Genomic DNA, 21,700 nt, shown 5'->3' with positions numbered 1-21,700 from the left:
AACGATTCCGTTTCCGATAAAGGTTGTTATCCGACAGGCATCCTAAAAAGGGGTCTAACACATCCACAACCCTCCCACCCACGCCGGCCTCGGATGACGTCGTGTATGCCAGCAAGCAGAAGAGGGTCCCAGCTCCCTTCTGCCATCCCTACCCTGGTGCTGCTTCAGAAGGGAAAATTTCATCAATACTTTTAACTCAGAGGTCTTTTTAAAAGTATTTATTATTTCAGGGTGCCTTCATGCAAAACCTCAAACACATCCATTACTGAATGGAACTGAAGACCGATGTTTCTAGGCAGAATAGAATTAACCAGGTTGGAAAAGACCTCAGAGATCGAGTCCAACCTACCACCCAACACCATCTAAGCAACTAAACCATGGCACCAAGTGCCTCAGCCAGGCTCTTCTTAAACACCTCCAGGGATGGTGATTCCACCACCACCTCAATCCCACTGTCCATGCCACCAACAAAGATGTTGCCTATTGTATTCCAGACATCCACTTTGGACTGTCAGGTACTGCCCTTGCTTAATGTTTGTCCTGAGCTGATGGGCCATTTATATCATTCTGTTTCAGTCTGCTCTGGAATTGAATACAGATGGAAGTATCACAGTATCACCAAGGTTGGAAGAGACCTCCAAGATCATCGAGTCCAACCTGTCACCACAGACCTCATGATTAGACCATGGCACCAAGTGCCACGTCCAATCTCCTCTTGAAGACCTCCAGGGATGGGGACTACACCTCCCTGGGCAGCACATTCCAATGACAAATGACTTGCTCAGTGAAGAACTTTCTCCTCACCTCCAGCCTAAATCTCCCCTGGCACAGCTTGAGACTGTGTCCTCTTGTTCTGGTGCTGGGTGCCTGGGAGAAGAGACCAACCCCCACCTGGCCACAATCTCCCTTCAGGGAGTTGGAGAGAGCAATGAGGTCACCCCTGAGCCTCCTCTTCTCCAGGCTAAACAACCCCAGCTCCCTCAGCCTCTCCTCACAGGGCTGTGCTCAAGGCCTCTCCCCAGCCTTGTTGCCCTCCTCTGGACACAGTCAAGTGTCCCAATGTCCTTCTTAAACTGAGGGCCCCAGAACTGGACACAGGACTCAAGGTGTGGCCTAACCAATGCAGAGTACAGCAGCACAATTACTTCCCTGAGCACAACCCACCTTTGCCAGCGTATCATTTCCCAAGGTCACTTAAAATGTTAATGGCAGTACTACAAATAAACCAGGATTGTCTCATAGCAAACCAGCAAGCATGTGTGAAGCTCCACAGGTGTTGAGAAGGGTCCCTGGGAAAGTCCCCAAATGGCAGCAGCTTCCAGGTGGGAAGATATAGAACACTGTGGACTGCTGGATCAGGGAGCAGTCAGCTGAGCCTCCTTCCTGATGAGCTTGCTCAGAATCTGTAAGAAACTGTTGGTGGCCCTGGAGAGATCTAATTTGGATGGACACTACTTATAAACAGAGAAAATTGCTATCTCAGGTGCCAGTTGCACCTTTTCACAGAATGACAAAGGTTGGAAGAGACCTCGAGGATCATCGAGTCCAACCTGTCACCACAGACCTCAGGACTAAACCATGGCACCAAGTGTCACATCCAATCCCCTCTTGAACACCTCGAAGGATGGGGACTCCACCACCTCCCTGGGCAGCACATTCCAATGGCTAACAACTCTCTCAGTGAAGAACTTTCTCCTCACCTCCAGCCTAAATTTCCACTGGCACAGCTTGAGCTTGTGGAGGAGTGGAAGGCCTGCTGGTAGTCTTTGTGACTACAGGAGCAAGGTTAGAGGTTAAACTTCAGGTTTCTTGCATGCAAATAATATGAATAGAGAATTAAAGGGGAAACAATTCCTATATCCTTTCTGTGGAGGACTTTGGTTTGATCCATATATTTCAATTAAAACATCCACAGTTCTACTTTCAGAGCTAAGTTTGAGGTGAGAAGTTCATCACAGAAAGAGAGATTGGCCATTGGGATGTGCTGCCCAGGGAGGTGGTGGAGTCACCATCACTGGAGCCACTCAAGACAAGATTGGATGTGGCATTTGAAGCCATGGTTTAGTTATTCCTGAGGTGTTGGGTGCTAGGTTGGACTTCATGATCTCTGAGGTCTTTTCCATCCTTATTGATTCTATGATAGTCTACACTCATTCTGATGACGCAATCTCGTGTCTGTATACAGCAGAGCAAAGAAAAAATTATCAAGCAACAAAGAAAGCAGAACTCCCTCACCAGAGCACACCTCTAATTTGTTCTATTGCTTTTCATAGAATCATAGAGGAGGCTCAGGGGAGACCTTCTTGCTGTCCACAACTACCTGAAGGGAGGTTGTAGCCAGGTGGGGGTTGGTCTCTTCTCCCAGGCAACCAGTTGGTCCATGCTAGATCACCAAACCTGCTCCATGAGTCTGCATCCACTCTTGTGTGCCTCTACCTGGGGGCTGCTCTGGGGATCCCACAGTTGGCCAGGTAACAAACATAAATGTACTCTGCACTTCATCTGTGGCTTTGTGGTTGTTCCTGCATCCTGCCTGGGCCAGCTCATGCAGATGAGCAGGCTTGAGGAGAGAGAAAAGGAATAATATCAGTCATGGAATTATACTGCCTCATGTAAGAAAGCCATAGATCATCAACCTCTCCTAATCACCTGCCTGGGAGAAGAGACCAACCCCCACCTGGCATAGGAATGCTGTGAGGGATATGCTCAGGACTTCTCTTTGCTGCTTCACCTGCTAAGGGCTTCCAGGACTTCTGTAAGTGGGTCTCTGAGACTCTCTCATTCTAGGGTTTCTACAATGCAGCAATAAAGGACTTCTGAGATTCTCTGCTCTCTGCATTTCTGGCATCTCATTGCTACACAGGAATAGGACTAGGGGGAATGGAATGAAGCTGGAGGTGGGGAGATTCAGGCTGGAGGTGAGGAGGAAGTTCTTCCCCATGAGAGTGGTGAAGCCCTGGAATGGGTTGTCCAGGGAGGTGGTTGGGGCCCTGTCCCTGGAGGTGTTTAAGGCCAGGCTGGATGAGGCTGTGGCCAGGCTGATGTAGTGTGGGGTGTCCCTGCCCATGGCAGGGGGGTTGGAACTAGATGATCCTTGTGGTCCCTTCCAACCCTGATTGATACTATGAGACTATGAAATGGGTTTGTGCCTTCATTCATCACCCAATGGCCCTGGAATCAGGGGAAGAATAACAAATACTCACATACCTTTACTTGATACTGCACACCCATGTCCTAAATGAAGCCTAAAGTGAAACCAGTTAAGACAGATTCAGTCAACCAAGCATGGTTTATTTTCATCCAACAGTCCTCTTCATCTTCATGACCAAAGCCACAAGATGAATCAATTCAATACATAAACCTGCATAAAAGTGGATTTCAAAAGCTCACCCCCCAAAAAAGGCTACTTCAAACTCTTTAAAATCAAATACTACTTTATCAAGAGGACAAGGCCAAACTCTTTTCAGTGATGCTGTGACAGGAAAAGGGGCAATGGACACTAAGAAGAGCTCCGGAGGTACCCCCTAAACAGAAGGCTTTATTCCTGTGAGGGTGCTGGAGCCATGGGGCAAGATGCTAAGAGGAGTTGTGGAGTCTGCTTCCAAGTGTGCCCGGAAGCAATCCTGGCTGACCTGCTCTTGCTGATACAGCATTAGCAGGCAGGGGTGGACTTAGATGACCTCCAGAGGTCCCTTCCAACACCCACGCCGGGCCCAGAGCCTCCTCACGCGCCGGCTGTGCCGGTTCACTGGGCAGGGGGCGAGGGGAGCCGAGCCGCGCGGCGCCGCGCCGGGTCCCCACGGGAGGGTGGCGGGGCCGGGGCGCCCAGGGCCCCGCCCCTCAATGACGCCATCACCACGTGCGGCGCACCTCGCGCACTCTCAGCACCGACCCCAAGCACCTCCCGGGCAACGGCCTCCCCACATCCGCCCTGATTGGAGGAGCCGCCCCCCGCCCGCCGCCGGCCTCCGGGTCTGACCCCGGCGGAGCGCCCCCCGAGCACACGCGGCTGTCATGGGCGAGACGGCGCAGCCCCCGCGGCCCGGAATCGGCGTAGGGGTGGTGATCACCAGCTCCGCGCACCCCAACTGCGTCCTCCTGGGCAAGAGGAAAGGCCCGGTGGGAGGCGGCACCTACCAGCTCCCCGGAGGCCACCTGGAGTTCGGGTACGAGCCCTGAGCCCTCCCCTCTTCGCGGCCCCCGGAGGCGCGCATAACGGAGAGCCGGCTGACCGCTCCGGACTGCCCGCTCCGAGCTGCCCCTCCGCTTCCCTGGTCCGCTGCTGAGGCGGCCGTACCTTCTCTCGCCCGCAGGGAGAGCCTGGCGGAGTGTGCCGAGCGGGAGACGCTGGAGGAGGCGGCGCTGCGCCTGCACAACGTGCGCTTCGCCTCCACGGTCAACTCAAGCTGCGCCGCCGCGCGCTACCACTACGTCACCGTCCTGATGAAGGGCGAGGCGGAGCCGGGGGCGGAGCCGCGCAACCTCGAGCCCGAGAAGAACGAAGGTGAGGGGGCGGGGCCTGGCCGGAGCGCGGGGCGGGGCTTTGCCTCACGCTTCCCATTCCTGCCGCACACGGGGGGCGCAGGGGGCGGCTACCGAGACCGGCTACAGGGGCCTTCAGTGGACAGATCCCTGCACCCGCTGCACTCCAGCAAGGCCTTGGCCACCATCCCCCACAGCAAACTCCTGGCCAAGCTGTCAGCCCCTGCCTTGGACAGCAGCAACTCTGAGCTGGGTTAGGAACTGGCTGGAGGCTTAGCCCAGAGAGTGGTGGTGAATGGTGCCACAGCCAGCTGGAGTCCCCCAGGGATCAGTGCTGGGCCCTGTGCTCTTTAATATCTTTATTGATGATCTGGATGAGGGCATTGAGTCCATCAGCAGTAAATTTGCAGATGACACCAAGCTGGGGGCAGGAGTTGATCTGCTGGAGGGTAGAGAGGCTCTGCAGGGAGACCTTGCCAGGCTGGACAGATGGGCAGAGGCCAAGGGCAGGAGATTGAACACATCCAAGTGCCAGGTGCTGCACATTGGCCACAACAACCCCAGGCAGTGCTACAGGCTGGGGTCACAGTGGCTGAGAGCAGCCAGGCAGAGAGGGACCTGGGGGTACTGGTTGATGGTAGGCTGAACATGAGCCTGCAGTGTGCCCAGGTGGCCAAGAAGTACAATGGCATCCTGGTCTGATTAAGGAACAGTGTGGCCAGCAGGAGCAGGGAAGTCATTGTGCCCCTGTACACTGCACTGGTTAGGCCACACCTTGAGTCCTGTGTCCAGTTCTGGGCCCCTCAGTTTAGGAAAGATGTTGAGGTGCTGGAAGGTGTCCAGAGAAGGGCAACAAAGCTGGGGAGGGGTCTGGAGCACAGCTCTGTGAGGAGAGGCTGAGGGAGCTGGGGTTGCTTAGCCTGGAGAAGAGGAGGCTCAGGGGAGACCTTCTTGCTCTCTCCAACTCCCTGAAGGGAGGCTGTAACCAGGTGGGGGTTGGTCTCTTCTCCCATGCAACCAGCACCAGAACAAGAGGACACAGCCTCAAGCTGTGCCAGGGGAGGTTTAGGCTGGGTTTTAGGAAGAAATTCTTCACAGAGAGATTGCCTATTGGAATGTGCTGCCCAGGGAGGTGGTGGAGTCACCATCACTGGAGGTGTTTAGGAAGAGACTGGATGGGGTGCTTGGTGCCATGGTTTAGTTGATCAGATGGTGTTGGGTGATAGGTTGGACTCGAGCTCTGAGGTCTTTTCCAGCCTGGTTAAGTCTATTCTACTCTGCAGATCCACAAAACCCCTCAGCCTGCTGGCAGGGTCAGGGCTTCATGTGGGAAAGTAATGAATTAAAAGCAACTGTGTACACAACTTTGTGCAGGTCCAACCAGACCTGCAGAGGTAGAACTGTTTTGTGATTGATTCTGTAGTCTGTTTTGGCTTTTATTTTCCTCCCTCTTCTTTCCCTGCAGGTTGGGAATGGGTGAACTGGGATGAGTTTCCTCCAGCAGATCAGCTGTTCTGGGCCTTACGCTGTCTAAGGGAGCAAGGTTACAATCCCTTTACAGAAGAGCTGGATCACCTGAAGGGCTACACAGGAAGTCACCAACTAGGCTGACAGAAACCCAGTCATACATTATTGTAGCAAAGGACAGACCTGCTTCTTTGGTGTAAAAGAGAGAAGAATGCACTGTGCTGCCTCTGCCCATGTGACAATGTTACCCCTTCCAAAGCCAGACAGAACATGCAAGCATCAGTCCCATTTTTCACATGATGTTTGTCTTCTCTTACAGAACTATTTCTGGCCCAGGCAGTTAACAGTCAATGCTTTGCTTTATAGGAAACCCTTACTAGTGTTTTATCTGGTTAATGGGGAACACCAGACCTTTGAAAAGTCAGAACCAGTCTGAGAGGCTTGGCTTACTCACAAACAGCTGCAGCATCAGACCCAGGAGAAACCAATTTGTTTAGAATAAACCAAACCAGGTTGGGCGACTAGTTTCCCAGTACCAGAACAAGAGGACACAGTCTCAGGCTGCGCCAGGGGAGGTTCAGGTTGGATGTTAGGAAGAAGTTGTACACAGAGAGAGTGATTGCCCATTGGAATGGGCTGCCTGGGGAGGTGGTGGAGTCGCCGTCATTGAAGGTGTTCAGGAGGAGACTTGATGGGGTGCTTGGTGCCATGGGTTAGCTTTGGGTGGGTTGGATTGGTTGATGGGTTGGACACGATGATCTTGAAGGTCTCTTCCAACCTGGTTTGGTTTATTCTAATAAAGGTGGTTTATTCTAAAGGAGATCATTGTGTCCAACCTATCATCCAACACCACCTAAACAACTAACCCATGGCACCAAGCACCCCATCAATTCTCCTCCTGAACACCTCCAGTGATGGTGACTCCACCACCTCCCCAGGCAGCCCATTCCAATGGGCAATCACTCTCTCTGTATAGAACTTCTTCCTAACATCCAACCTGAACCTCCCCTGGCACAGCCTGAGACTGTGTCCTCTTGTTCTGGTACTGGCTGCCTGGGAGAAGAGACCAACCTCTGCCTGTCTACAACCTCCCTTCAGGTAGTTGTAGAGAGCAATAAGGTCACCCCTGAGCCTCCTCTTCTCCAGGCTAAGCAACCCCAGCTCCCTCAGCCTCTCCTCACAGGGCTGTGTTTCAAACCCCTCACCAACTTCTTTGCCCTTCTCTGGAAACATCACTGTCAATTCCTTCACTACTCTTACCTTTCTAGAGAGCTTTTATTTTGCTTAGAAAAACTGAGGCTTGCTTCCTGAAAGCAACCTCCTGCCCACTGAAAACGATTCCATTTAGCTGTCAACAAAGAGGCTGCAAAGAAGAGCTGACAGATGTCCTGCCCATCTGTCCCAAAGAATAATGAAGGGGGGAGGGAGGGAGGGGAGAAGAAATCATTAACATGATTTAGTTCAATTTTCAATCTAGCTCCTGATGGGGGAAAAACAAGGTCAGAGTAAAGCAGTTTGTCATGCAATAGGTATTTTGTTACCATTGATGGTTATATTCATTGTTATCTGTGGTAAATACACAGGTAGTGACTAAAATGAGGACACACAAACAGTGCTTCCCTATGCCAGGCTCTCTGTATCTTTCCTAAGCACACTGATTAAACAACTACAGCACATGGCTGCAAGCAGCTGTCAGGAATGCTAACAGAAAGAGCTTGGCTTGTGCATGTCATACATTTATAGTTTTTCCTCCCTAGGAAATGTGATGCTCAGTACTTTCTAACTGCTAAGTCTCAGTCCTGCCCACTCGATGTTACCTTTGCTTTCATTGTTGGTACTTTTACTAAATGAGAAATTTTCCTCTCTACACATTGAGTTGCTGGAAGGTGTCCAGAGAAGGGCAACAAAGCTGGGGAGGGGTCTGGAGCACAGCCCTGTGAGGAGAGGCTGAGGGAGCTGGGGTTGCTTAGCCTGGAGAAGAGGAAGCTCAGGGGAGACCTTCTTGCAGCCTGCAACTCCCTGAAGGGAGGTTGTAGACAGGCAGAGGTTGGTCTCTTCTCCCAGGCAACCAGCACCAGAACAAGAGGACACAGTCTCAGACTGCACCAGGGGAGGTTTAGGCTGAATGTTAGGAAGCAATTCTTCCCAGCAAGAGAGATTGGCCATTGGAATGTGCTGCCCAGGGAGGTGGTGGAGTCACCATCACTGGAGGGGTTTAGGAAGAGCCTGGATGAGGCACTTGGTGCCATGGTTTAGTTTATTAGATGGTGTTGGATGATAGGTTGGACTCAATGATCTCAAAGGTCTTTTCCAACCTGGTTAATTCTATGGTCCTATATTAAGTGATCTTCTAATTTCCTTATAGGACTTGTAAAGATGTTGGTCATATCTATCAATATTTCTGACAGCAGTATCTGAAAGATAGTCTGAGCACATGAGGAAGGATCTGACTTGTCTTGAGAGGTGGGCACAAGCCAAGCTCAGGAGGTTCAACAAGACCAAGGGCAGGGTCCTGCAGCTGGGTGGAGGCAATCCCAGGCACAAATCCAGGCTGGGCAGGGACTGGCTGGAAAGCAGCCCTGAGGAAAGAGACTTGGGGGTGCTGGGGGAGGAGAAGCTCACCAGGAGCTCTCAGTGTGCACTTGCAGCCCAGAAAGCCAATCAGATCCTGGGCTGCATCAGGAGAAGTGTGGCCAGCAGGGCAAGGGAGGTGATTCTCCCCCTCTGCTCAGCTCTGGTGAGACCCCACCTGGAGTCCTGCCTCCAGTTCTGGAGCCCCTATTCCAAGAGGGATGTGGAGGTGCTGGAAGGTGTCCAGAGAAGGGCCAGGAGGATGAGCAGAGGGCTGGAGCACCTCTCCTGTGAGGACAGACTGAAGGAGTTGGGGCTGTTCAGTCTGCAGAAGAGAAGGCTCCCAGGTGACCTCATTGTGGCCTTCCAATATCTGAAGGGGGCTACAGGAAGGCTGGGGAGGGACTGCTGAGGATGTCAGGGAGTGCTAGGACTAGGGGGAATGGAATGAAGCTGGAGGTGGGGAGATTGAGGCTGGAGGTGAGGAGGAAGTTCTTCCCCATGAGAGTGGTGAAGCCCTGGAATGGGTTGTCCAGGGAGGTGGTTGAGGCCCTGTCCCTGGAGGTGTTTAAGCCCAGGCTGGCTGAGGCTGTGGCCAGGCTGATGTAGTGTGGGGTGTCCCTGCCCATGGCAGGGGGGTTGAAACTAGCTGATCTTTGTGGTCCCTTCCAACCCTGACTGATTCTATGACTCTATAAAAGGTGCTGAGTACTGCAGTGACTCAGTAACCCCTCTAGGATTTGAGTGGGCAAAATGAAGCCTGAAGTTACACCAAAGCTGCATTTATTTATGACAAACCCTTCACTATTATAGTACAACAATTACAAACCACTTTCCCTACAGGTTGTTGCCACATTCTTGTTCTCAGCTGGCACAAGGTGGCCAAGAACATGGATTGAGGCAGTAACAACAACAAGAAGTAGTATCAGAATGACAGATGTCCTGTCTGGTCGCTGTGCCATAGAAAAGGCTATCATCAGAAGAGTGAAGTTACTAACAAACATCAAGGGGATTCCCCTTACACCTTTTCAACCAGGAACTTTCATCATCTAATGTGTAGTAAATATACACACACACACCCCTCTTGCCAACACAGACATTCACACATGTGCATCATCACTGGAAAGTGACATCTCTCCTCCAGCAGAAAGCTCCCAGTCATTTCACTTGAACAGCTTAAGGGCAAAAAGGGGGAAAAAAGGTCATTCTGGAGTCCTCTGTTTCAAATGTCAGCCTCCTTCTGAGCCAGCAGTGACCTTCTCCCTGCACAGGGCTGCCAGCCTAACGAAAGGGCCTTGCAGTTTGTGATGAACAGCATCCAACCCACCTTCACCACAGGAAAGGTCTACCAGGGATACTGTCTCCTCTTGTACCTAGTCTGAGTCACTGCTGCTGCTGGAGGAGTCTGTTGACATCACTTCTACATCATCCTCATTCTCTTTGTTGTGTCCTGGAGGTTCCAGCATGAAGTCATTGCTGTGATTAGGAGGTAGCATGTTCATTGACATATCACTTGACTGCCAAGGGTACTGAGGAGCCAGCACATCTGGAAGGGAAGAGGCATAAGCAACCATCAACTGTGTGCAGCAACAAATGCTAGAGGTCATCCAGAATGCCAACTTACCATGAGAACAAAGCTTAAATTATCTCTGAATTATGGACAGATGAAACCAACAGATGAGACCTCGACAGGCTGGACAGATGGGCAGAGTCCAAGGGCATGAGATTGGACACATCCAAGTGCCAGGTTCTGCACATTGGCCACAGCAACCCCATGCAGTGCTACAGGCTGGGGTCAGAGTGGCTGGAGAGCCCCCAGGCAGAGAGGGACATGGGGGTGCTGGTTGATAGTAGGCTGAACATGAGCCAGCAGTGTGCCCAGGAGGCCAAGAAGGCCAATGGCATCCTGGCCTGCATGAGGAACAGTGTGGCCAGCAGGAGCAGGGAACTTATTCTGCCCCTGTACATGGCACTGCTTAGGCCACACCTTGAGTCCTGTGTCCAGTTCTGGGGCCCTCAGGTTAGGAAAGATGTTGAGTTGCTGGAAGGTGTCCAGAGAAGGGCAACAAAGCTGGGGAGGGGTCTGGCACACAGCCCTGTGAGGAGAGGCTGAGGGGGCTGGGGTTGCTTAGCCTGGAGAAGAGGAGGCTCAGGGGAGACTTTCTTGCTCTCTACAACTCCCTGAAGGGAGGTTGTAGCCAGGTGGGGGTTGGTCTCTTCTCCCAGGCAAGCAGCACCAGAACAAGAAGACACAGTCTCAAGCTGTGCCAGGGGAGGTTTAGGCTCGGTATTAGGAAGAAATTCTTCCCAGCAAGAGAGATTGGCCATTGGAATGTGCTGCCCAGGGAGGTGGTGGAGTCACCATCACTGGAGGTGTTTAGGAAGAGCCTGGATGGGGTGCTTGGTGCCATGGTTTAGTTGATTAGATGGTGTTGGGTGAGAGGTTGGACTCGATGGTCTCAAACGTCTTTTCCAAACTGGTTAATCATCCAGTCTCTCCTTAAGCACCTCCAGTGATGGTGACTCCACCACCTCCCTGGGCAGCCCAGGGTATAGAATGAGAGGACATTGTCTAAGCAAGAGGTCATGCATGGTGCACTTACTCAGGTGCTGCCTAACTCCGAATCAACAGCCAACACAAACACTAGGTTGTGATCTTTGAGCCTGCAGACATCCAAGATTCCAGGTATGAACTACAGTCTCAATCCCCCAACACCAGATACTTTACCTAGCTTACAAATCCAACCCACCAGCAGATGCAAAGATGGGCTGCCTGGGGAGGTGGTGGAGTCAGCATCACTGGAGGTGTTCAGGAGGAGACTTGATGGGGTGCTTGGTGCCATGGGTTAGTTGTTTAGGTGGGTTGGATTGGTTGATGGGTTGGACACAATGATCTTGAAGGTCTCTTCCAACCTATTCTATTCTATTCTACTCTATTCTATTCGACTCTATTCTCCTCTCCTCTCCTCTATTCTCCTCTCCTCTCCTCTATTCCACTCTCCTCTCCTCTCCTCTATTCCACTCTCCTCTCCTCTATTCCACATTATTCTTGACCTTTGGAGGTGCCTTCCAACCCAAACCCTTCTATGATTCCATGCCAGATCTGTGCCCACTTTAGGAAGACCAGCAACAGCACCAGGTGGTCTCATCCCAACTGGAGTGAAGTCAGCCAACCCTGGAGTGAAGTTAACCAACTTTATGTGAACCAGCTGAGGGTGTAAGCCAGTGTTTTACACTCTGGGGACATGCTTCAATGCTGCAAGCAGTCCACTATCAAACCAGGTTGCAGTTGCATGCTAAGCAGCCTCAGCATTTAAACACTGATTTGCCCTTGCTAAGGAAAAGGCACAACTGCTATGGCTGTACAAGGAATAATGAAAAGCAAACCCAAACTGTTTGTCTTACCTGGTAGTCTGCCTGCTGCAAGTGCATCCCCTGGTAAATGCCCATTGACTCCATTGGTGGATGGGTTATTCATCTGACCCAAGAGACCACTCCTCATTTCCAGATCTGTAGGGTATGGCCTACGGGGGTCCCCTTCAAGAAAGAAAGTCAGGTTGCTGCATTGCTTCTGACATGTTTGTAACTAATGACTGGTGACCTCATTGTGGCTTTCCAGCAGCTGAAGGGGGCCTCCAAAAAGGCTGGGGAGGGACTGCTCAGGATCTCAGGGAGTGCTAGGACTAGGGGGAATGGAATGAAGCTGGAGGTGGGGAGATTGAGGCTGGAGGTGAGGAGGAAGTTCTTCCCCATGAGAGTGGTGAAGCCCTGGAATGGGTTGTCCAGGGAGGTGGTTGAGGCCCCATCCCTGGAGGTGTTTAAGCCCAGGCTGGCTGAGGCTGTGGCCAGGCTGATGTAGTGTGGGGTGTCCCTGCCCATGGCAGGGGGGGTTGGAACTAGATGATCCTTGTGGTCCCTTCCAACCCTGAATGATGCTGGGATTCTAAGTAACCTAAAGGGGCAGTGTCAGGAGCATGGAGCTGGACTCCTTTCAGTGCCACCCAGCAACAGGACAAGAGGTGACAGGCACAAACTGGAAGATAGTAAGTTTCACCTGAACCTAAGGCAAAACTTCGTGGAGGTGACAGAACACTTGAACAGACTGCACAGGAAGGTGGTCAAGGTGGTCTCTTCTCTGGAGATTATTTCCAATCTGCCTTGACACAGCCCTGTGCAGCCTCCTCTAGGGCTCTAGCAGAGAGGTTGAACTGGATAATCCCCAGAGGAGCCTTCTGAAGGCTCCCATTCTGTGATTGCATGAGACTGGGTACTGACACTGCTTTACCATTAAAGAAACTCACAAATAAGGCAAAGCTTATTGTCCTAAGCATGCTTGTTACCTGGTACCCATGTCAGAGGGGCACACACAGCATTGCTGGCACTGATCCTGTGGGCATATTTAATTATTTCTTCAGAGGAAATGGCACCTGCAAGAATGGAAGAGAAAGCACTGTAGTCTCAAGAAAAGGCATCACTCCATTATTTCACAGTATTGGAGACTGAGATCTTAAACACTGGGCATGTAATTTCCTCAGTCAAAGAGCATGCTTCAAATTGAATGGCCCCTTAGAGGATTCTTGGGCTGTGCTTTGCAGCAAACTGAATTCACAGCCACAAATTCAGTACACCTTCAGTGCCAACAGTTCTTCAACCTTGTGAAAAAAACCAAACCAATCTCTTAAGCAGTGTCCTTGACAGGCCAGGCAGAAAGGGAGCTGGGGGTACTGGTTGAGAGCTGGCTGAACATGAGGCAGCATCATGCCCAGGTGGCCAACAAGGCCAAAGGCATCCTGGCCTGCATCAGGAACAGTGTGGCCAGCAGGAGCAGGGAAGTCATTGTGCTCCTGGACACAGCACTGGTTAGGCCACACCTTGAGTCCTGTGTCCAGTTCTGAGCCCCTCAGTTTAAGAAGGACATTGAGACACTTGAAGGTGTCCAGAGAAGGGCAGCAAAGCTCGGGAGGGGTCTGGAGCACAGCCCTGTGAGGAGAGGCTGAGGGAGCTGGGGTTGCTTAGCCTGGAGAAGAGGAGGCTCAGGGGAGACCTTCTTGCTGTCTCCAACTTCCTGAAGGGAGGCTGTAGCCAGGTGGGGGTTGGTCTCTTCTCCCAGGCAACCAGCACCAGAACAAGAGGACACAGTCTCAAGCTGTGCCAGGGGAGGTTCAGGATGGATGTTAGGAAGAAGTTCTTCCTAGCAAGAGAGATTGGCCATTGGAATGTGCTGCCCAGGGAGGTGGTGGAGTCACCATCACTGGAGGTGTTTAAGATGAGACTGGATGAGGCACTTGGTGCCATGGTTTAGTTGATCAGATGGTGTTGGGTGATAAGTTGGACTCAATCATCTTGAAGGTTAATTCTATTCTCTAACATGCAGGTACACAAACACTCTCTCCCTTCCTTTAGTACACCTACTGAGACAAGTCAGTGATGCACTCAGGTCATTTGTTATATCCAAGAAGAGCACTGAGACACTTCAATTCAAGTTTCATATTAAGATATGTTTGCCACGAAGAATTAATTCCTGGCTTTGAGAAAATGCTTAGAGGTTCATAATGAACTGGCCATTTAAAAGAGTTTACCTCTAATGCATCTGACATCTGCAATGGCAGAATGAAATGGGGAAGGGAAAGAGGGAAGGGAAAGAGGGAAGGGAAAGAGGGAAGGGAAAGAGGGAAGGGAAAGAGGGAAGGGAAAGAGGGAAGGGAAAGAGGGAAGGGAAAGAGGGAAGGGAAAGAGGGAAGGGAAAGAGGGAAGGGAAAGAGGGAAGGGAAAGAGGGAAGGGAAAGAGGGAAGGGAAAGAGGGAAGGGAAAGAGGGAAGGGAAAGAGGGAAGGGAAAGAGGGAAGGGAAAGAGGGAAGGGAAAGAGGGAAGGGAAAGAGGGAAGGGAAAGAGGGAAGGGAAAGAGGGAAGGGAAAGAGGGAAGGGAAAGAGGGAAGGGAAAGAGGGAAGGGAAAGAGGGAAGGGAAAGAGGGAAGGGAAAGAGGGAAGGGAAAGAGGGAAGGGAAAGAGGGAAGGGAAAGAGGGAAGGGAAAGAGGGAAGGGAAAGAGGGAAGGGAAAGAGGGAAGGGAAAGAGGGAAGGGAAAGAGGGAAGGGAAAGAGGGAAGGGAAAGAGGGAAGGGAAAGAGGGAAGGGAAAGAGGGAAGGGAAAGAGGGAAGGGAAGAGGGAAGGGAAGAGGGAAGGGAAGAGGAAGAGGACAAAACAGGTTGGAAGAGACCTTTGAGATCATCCAGTCCAACCTATCACCCAACACTATCTAAAATACCTGAATTCAAGCTCACTAGCCACAGTGTGTACATATATATATATATGGATACTCACCTTTTCTTGCCTTTTCAATTGATTTCAGCTTTTCCTTTGCTTGATAAACAGCTGTTGCCTAGTGGTAAAAAACAACAACAACAACAACAAAACCAAACCAAACACCAATAAAATAAAGTAAACCTTCAATGCATCTTTGCTTTGTGAAGTCCTACATGTAGTCAGCTCTGTAAATAAACCCTTCCATTTAACTGCATGTTAAGAGAGAACCTAGTCAGTGAACATTTTCAAAACACACAGAAATAAGGTAGGTTGGGAAGAAAATCAGTATTATAAACCAAAGCTGAATACCATGACTTTATCCAAGGGCAGCGAGGCTGGGGAGAGGCCCTAGGAGCACAGCCCTGTGAGGAGAGGCTGAGGGAGCTGGGGTTGTTTAGCCTGGAGAAGAGGAGGCTCAGAGGAGACCTTCTTGCTGTCTCCAACTCCCTGAAGGGAGGTTGTAGCCAGGTGGGGGTTGGTCAAGCAGGCAACCAGCACCAGAACAAGAGGACACAGTCTCAAGCTGTGCCAGGGGAGGTTTAGGGTTGAGGTGAGGAGAAATTCTTCACAGAGAGAGTTGTTAGCCATTGGGATGTGCTGCCCAGGGAGGTGGTGGAGTCCCCATCCCTGGGGGTGTTCAAGAGGGAATTGGATGTGGCACTTGGTGCCATGGTTTAGTTAGTCCTGAGGTGTTGGGTGAGGAAGAGAAGAGGAAGAGAAGAGGAAGAGAAGAGGAAGAGAAGAGGAAGAGAAGAGGAAGAGAAGAGGAAGAGAAGAGGAAGAGAAGAGGAAGAGAAGAGGAAGAGAAGAGGAAGAGAAGAGGAAGAGAAGAGGAAGAGAAGAGGAAGAGAAGAGGAAGAGAAGAGGAAGAGAAGAGGAAGAGAAGAGGAAGAGAAGAGGAAGAGAAGAGGAAGAGAAGAGGAAGAGAAGAGGAAGAGAAGAGGAAGAGAAGAGGAAGAGAAGAGGAAGAGAAGAGGAAGAGAAGAGGAAGAGAAGAGGAAGAGAAGAGGAAGAGAAGAGGAAGAGAAGAGGAAGAGAAGAGGAAGAGAAGAGGAAGAGAAGAGGAAGAGAAGAGGAAGAGAAGAGGAAGAGAAGAGGAAGAGAAGAGGAAGAGAAGAGGAAGAGAAGAGGAAGAGAAGAGGAAGAGAAGAGGAAGAGAAGAGGAAGAGAAGAGGAAGAGAAGAGGAAGAGAAGAGGAAGAGAATGGAATAAACCAGGTTGGAAGAGACCTTCAAGATCATCGTCTCCAACCTATCATCCAACACCACCTAATCAACTAAGCCATGGAACCAAGCACCCCATCAAGTCTCCTCCTGAACACCTCCAGGGATGGTGACTCCACCACCTCCCCAGGCAGCCCATTCCAATGGGCAATCCAGGTTGGACTTGATGATCTTTGAGGTCTTTTCCAACCTTATTGATTCTATGATCCTATGATCTGACTACTGAAAACAAACAAACAAACACACAAACAAAACCCCACTAAGCTCTGATGAAGTTTTAAATCCTGAAATCCTACCAAACTAACCCAGTATTCTCCAGAACCACCTTTTTCAGAAGCAGAGGCTCCAAAGCACATGAACCTACCAGGATGTGCTCTGCTTCTTTCAGCTGTTTCTGCAGCTGCTGAATATCACTGTCTCGCTTTTCCACCACCTTTTCTAGCAGCTGCATTTCATGATGGATTTTCCCCTGATCAACTGCCAGCTTCATCAGCTCCTGAAATTCTCCATCTCTCTGAATCAGCAGTTCCAGGATCTGTGGAGCAAGAGTTTTGCAGAATGTTTCATTCAGCTAGCATAACCACACACCCTCCATCGAGCTGCCAAGAAAAGCAACTGGCTTCCAGAGAATTATTTCTGCTTGGGTGAAAAACACAACAAAACTTCCTCCTCTGTTGTCTGCAGCCTGTGGAGTGTTGTAGCCACTGCTCTGAGGGCAGCTGCTGGACATGTGCAGAGAGCATCATTCCTTAACTGACCTATTCCTTAGCATGCTGCATGGAGCAAAACAGTAGCATTCTCTCTCTGCTCTCTACAACTACCTTAAGGGAGGTTGTAGCCAGGCAGGGGTTGGTCTCTTCTCCCAGGCAGCCAGCACCAGAACAAGAGGACACAGTCTCAAGCTGTGCCAGGGGAGGTTTAGGATAGAGGTTAAGAGGAAGTTTTACACAAAGAGAGTGATTGCCCATTGGAATGGGCTGCCTGGGGAGGTGGTGGAGTCACCATCACTGGAGGTGTTCAGGAGGAGACTTGATAGGGTGCTTGGTGCCATGGGTTAGTTGATTAGGTGGTGTTGGATGATAGGTTGGACACAATGATCTTGAAGGTCTCTTCCATTGCATTGCATTGCATTCCATCCTATCCTATTCCATTCCATCCTATCCTATTCCATTCCATCCTATCCTATCCTATTCCATTCCATCCTATTCCATTCCATCCCATCCTATCCTATTCCGTTCCATTCCATTCTATCCTATTCCATTCCATCCTATTCCATTCCATTCCATCCTATTCTATTCTATCCTATTCCAATCCATTCCATCCTATTCCGTTCCATTCTATCCTATTCCATTCCATTCTATTCCATTCCATTCTATCCTATTCCATTCCATTCCATCCTATCCTATTCCATTCCATTCTATTCCATTCCATCCCATCCTATCCTATTCTGTTCCATCCCATCCTATCCTATTCCATTCCATTCTATTCCATCCTATCCTATTCCGTTCCATTCTATTCCATCCTATCCTATTCCATTCCATCCTATCCTATTCCATTCCATCCTATCCTATCCTATTCTATCTTATTCCATTCCATTCCATCTGTGCCAAGAGCAATGCCCTCACATTGGCACCCTTGGACTGGAGCCTGCTGCAGAAGCCACCTCCCTGACATGCTGGCACCTCTCCCTGGGAAATGATCCTCACTTAGCTATGTGATTTGGTTTAATGGTTAAGGGATTGATAACAAAAAGCATAAACCCCAACCACTCTGAGCAGTAGGCACTGTTGTTTGGGGCTTCTCAAGGATCTTCAGTTAGGGCTTCAGTGTAGGGATGCTGTGAGGGATATGCTCTGGACTTGTGTTAGCTGCTTCCTCTGTTGAGGGCTCCTGAGACTTCTGTAAGTGGGCCTCTGAGACTCTGTAATTCTAGGGATTCTCCAACACAGCAATAAAGGACTTCTGGGAGGACTTCTGAGACTCTCTGCATTACTGGAATCTCATTGCTACACAGCAACAGGGTTCATGCCTTTATTCATCACCCAATGGCCCCTGAATGGGGGAAGGTCAACAATGAAGCATAACACAAATGAACAAACCCCAACATGTGGAGAAGGGATACCTCTGCAGGGGGGGCATGCAAGCAAGCAAGAGAAAAGGAAAGGAAAAGAATTAAGCAAAGGACTGCAGACAGCTGAAGAAATAGAATTGAGAAAGGCAGCTCACCTGGCTCTCCTCTCCTGGTTGTGGAATCTTCTGGTTTCTTGAAATTGCCAAAATTTCAATTAGCTCCCTGAAAGGAGAAGTCTGGGTTTACACCATCTGCTGCAGCATTACTTCTCAGTCACATCAACTCATCCCCAAATGCTCAGCAAACTGGGGGCACTATACATCTATTCACAGACTTGGGTATGTTATAATTCCACAGGACAGGGCTAAGAGTAATTCTGTCAAGAGTTTCAACACTGCAGCAGGTTCTCCTCTTTCTTATCTGAGCTTCTGAAGTGCTGATGTGCACTTGGGACTTGTGAAGTGCACTAAGTTTCTGCTGAACCACCTAAGACATAAGCAGAGGCAGAAAGAAAAAGCACAAGGAAATACCTTCATACCCTACTTCTTCTGCCTTTGGGGCAAGAGGGCAGAGAGGGACCTGGGGGTGCTGGTTGATGGTAGGATGAACATGAGCCTGCAGTGTGCCCAGGCGGCCAAGAGGTCAATGGCATCCTGGCCTGCATCAGGAACAGTGTGGCCAGCAGGAGCAGGGAGGTCATTCTGCCCCTGGACTCAGCACTGGTTAGGCCACACCTTGAGTCCTGTGTCCAGTTCTGGGCCCCTCAGGTTAGGAAAGATGTTGAGTTGCTGGAAGGTGTCCAGAGAAGGGCAACAAAGCTGGAGAGGGGTCTGGAGAACAGCCCTGTGAGGAGAGGCTGAGGGAGCTGGGGTTGCTTAGCCTGGAGAAGAGGAGGCTCAGGGGAGACCTTCTTGCTCTCTACAACTACCTGAAGGGAGGTTGTAGCCAGGTGGGGGTTGGTCTCTTCTCCCAGGCAACCAGCACCAGAACAAGAGGACACAGTCTCAAGCTGTGCCAGGGGAGGTTTTGGCTGGATGTTAGGAAGAGATGCTTCCCAGCAAGAGAGATTGGCCATTGGAATGTGCTGCCCAGGGAGGTGGTGGAGTCACCATCACTGGAGGTGTTTAAGAAGAGCCTGGATGAGGCACTTGGTGCCATGGTTTAGTTGCTTAGAAGGTGTTGGGTGATAGGTTGGACTCAATGATCTCGAAGGCCTTTTCCAGCCTGGTTAATTCTATTCTATTCTCTGTAAATTCAGCAATTTCACTTGGCTTTCAAAGCTAGGAACAGCAGTTCAATGTTATGCACAAATACCTAATGGAAGATACTGTCTTTGGAACAGCACTGCTTGGTCCAGGGGGATGTACAACCGATACAGCAGTGGGACCAAAAGCTTTAAAATAAGAACTTTCCAAACTGCCTGAAAAGCCCCTCACCAGGAAAACCCTGGAGGTGTTCAAGAGGGGATTGGATGTGGTACTTGGCGCCATGGTTTAGTCATGGGGTTTGTGCTGACAGGTTGGACTTGATGATCTTTTAGGTCTCTTCCAACCTTAGTGATTCTGTGAGTATTCTAGGTCTCTTAGTCACCCCTGACCACTAAAATGGTTTAAAACAATTAAAGAACATAGAAAGTTGTCATCATCACTAAAGCTTTATTCTACCTGTCCAGCAGTGAGCAAGCGTGTTTTAAGTAGGTCAACTACCACCATCAAGGCTGATGTCGTGGAAGACTGTCGTTGGTTAGGCCACACCTTAAGTCCTGTGTCCAGTTCTGGGCCACTCAATTTAAGAAGGATGTTGAGACTCTTGAATGTGTCCAGAGAAGGGCAACAAGGCTGGGGAGGGGTCTGGAGCACAGCCCTGTGAGGAGAGGCTGAGGGAGCTGGGGTTGCTTAGCCTGGAGAAGAGGAGGCTCAGGGGAGACCTTATTGCTCTCTACAGCTACCTGAAGGGAGGTTGTAGCCAGGTGGGGGTTGGTCTCTTCTCCCAGGCAAGCAGCACCAGAACAAGAGGACACAGTCTCAAACTGCACCAGGGGAGGTTTAGGGTTGAGGTGAGGAGAAATTCTTCACAGAGAGAGTTGTTAGCCATTGGGATGTGCTGCCCAGGGAGGTGGTGGAGTCCCCATCCCTGGAGGTGTTCAAGAGGGGATTGGATGTGGCACTTGGTGCCATGGTCTCGTAGGCATGAGGTGCTGGGTGATAGGTTGGACTTGATGATCTCTGAGGTCTTTTCCAACCTTGCTGATTCTATGATTCTATGACTAGGTATATGAGCATGTATTTCTATCACTCCAAAGAGGAGTTCTGCAGCCTGCTTCGGCTGAGTTTAACAGCGACAGAGGCAAGGACCAGGCTGGCTGAAGCCATGCCTCACCGCCACAGCATCGTTTCCAGGCACTAATAACCGGCCCGAACCCGGGGAGTGGAGCGCGCGTGGGTGCATTTCACACGAAATGCGGGTGCGCACCAAGAAAGGCAAAGGGGGAGAATAAGGAAAGCTCTCCTTCTGCTCTGAAAACAGGAAATACCGCGCTGCCGGTGCTCTCCCACCCGGGTCCCCCGCAGCGGCTGGCCTGGGGAGGGCAACAGTGCCCGGGGAAAGGCATGCACACGGGTCGGGCCCTTCTACCGCCTCGCCGCCCACCTAGCGATCGGTCCCAGCCCGACCCCCAGGGGCACTCGCTGCCCTCGCCAGCCCCGCCGCCGCCTCCGCGCCCCTCCAGCGCCCAGCGCCCTCACCCCAGCGCCGCGCCCGCCCGTGGCGCTCCCATCCGGGCACTGCGCGTGGAGGCTCAGAGTGCGGTACCTGGCCAAGAGCTCAAGATCCTCCAGCGCCGCCAGGAGCCGGTCCCGAGTGCTGCTCCGCTCTCCACCACCTCCGGTTGCTGCTGCTGCCGCCGCCGCCGCCGCCATGACGATCTCGGGCGTGGGCCCCAACGAGAACCAGGCCCCCCCCGAGCCGACGGCGCCAAGCGCGGGCGGGCAGCAGCGCCCCCAGCGGCGGAGGTGCGAGCGAAGGCTGCCCAGTTGCGGCGGGCGCATGCGCAGGGCGGATGGGCAGCCGCGAAGGCGGTTCCTGTCCCTCCACGCTCGACGGCGGCGCGCCGCGGGGCGGGAGCGGGCCGGGAGGCGGAGGAGCCGGGTGGGGCCGGGTAGTAAGGGCGGAGTCGAAGGATGCGCGTTGAACAGAGCTGCGGGCGGGAGGGAAAGGAGGTCACATCTGCCCCGCTGGGACTGGATGTGTGTGCGTCTGCAAGGGCAGCTGGGCTTTTGCAGCTCAGAAAAGTCAGGGTGTTTTTAAACTTGTTACCTGAAAAGCAGCTCAGTATTCCTAAGGTTGGAAGGGACCTCAAAGATCATCAAGTCCAACCTGTCACCACAAACCTCATGACCTCCTCAGGGAGGACTTGCAGAAGGATCGGAGCTTGTTGCTTATGGAGTGTATTTCCATTCCCCGGAATAGAATTAGAATGGGATAGGGATAGGAATAGAATAGAATAGAATAGAATAGAATAGAATAGAATAGAATAGAATAGAATAGAATAGAATAGAATAGAACAGAACCGAACCGAACCAGGT

General features: G+C 51.2%; 3 protein-coding genes and 1 long non-coding RNA gene across 5 annotated transcripts in view; 2 read left to right on the top strand and 2 right to left on the bottom strand.

Moving 5' to 3' along the window:
* The window catches only part of SETDB2 (SET domain bifurcated histone lysine methyltransferase 2), a gene marked incomplete at its 5' end in the record, with an annotated part of 260,530 nt that overhangs the window by 18,926 nt on the left and 219,904 nt on the right, over positions 1-21,700 (top strand).
* On the bottom strand, positions 2,358-4,385 carry LOC137454884 (uncharacterized). Of its 2 annotated transcripts, none has more exons than XR_010990711.1 (3): positions 4,298-4,385; positions 3,208-3,245; positions 2,358-2,560 (listed from the first exon to the last, which is right to left on the bottom strand). It is a non-coding gene; the product is annotated as an uncharacterized lncRNA (long non-coding RNA). The 2 variants fall into 2 exon arrangements; XR_010990710.1 differs by having other exon boundaries at positions 4,138-4,341.
* NUDT15 (nudix hydrolase 15) lies at positions 3,879-6,568 on the top strand. Its single transcript, XM_068165266.1, has 3 exons — positions 3,879-4,166; positions 4,314-4,504; positions 5,948-6,568. Exons 1-3 carry the CDS (start codon positions 4,015-4,017, stop codon positions 6,091-6,093), a joined length of 489 nt encoding a protein of 162 aa, XP_068021367.1. The 5' UTR covers positions 3,879-4,014; the 3' UTR covers positions 6,094-6,568.
* On the bottom strand, positions 9,287-21,090 carry MED4 (mediator complex subunit 4). The gene is made up of 7 exons (XM_068165333.1): positions 20,928-21,090; positions 18,272-18,338; positions 16,410-16,580; positions 14,841-14,898; positions 12,861-12,947; positions 11,926-12,057; positions 9,287-10,066 (listed from the first exon to the last, which is right to left on the bottom strand). Exons 1-7 carry the CDS (start codon positions 21,032-21,034, stop codon positions 9,894-9,896), a joined length of 795 nt encoding a protein of 264 aa, XP_068021434.1. The 5' UTR covers positions 21,035-21,090; the 3' UTR covers positions 9,287-9,893.

The sequence above is a fragment of the Melanerpes formicivorus genome, unplaced genomic scaffold (genome assembly GCF_026170545.1).
Source record: "Melanerpes formicivorus ecotype bairdi unplaced genomic scaffold, bMelFor1.0.p_v2 SCAF_87, whole genome shotgun sequence".
Lineage (NCBI taxonomy): Eukaryota > Metazoa > Chordata > Aves > Piciformes > Picidae > Melanerpes > Melanerpes formicivorus.
This window is presented reverse-complemented; position numbering and strand designations above follow the sequence as displayed.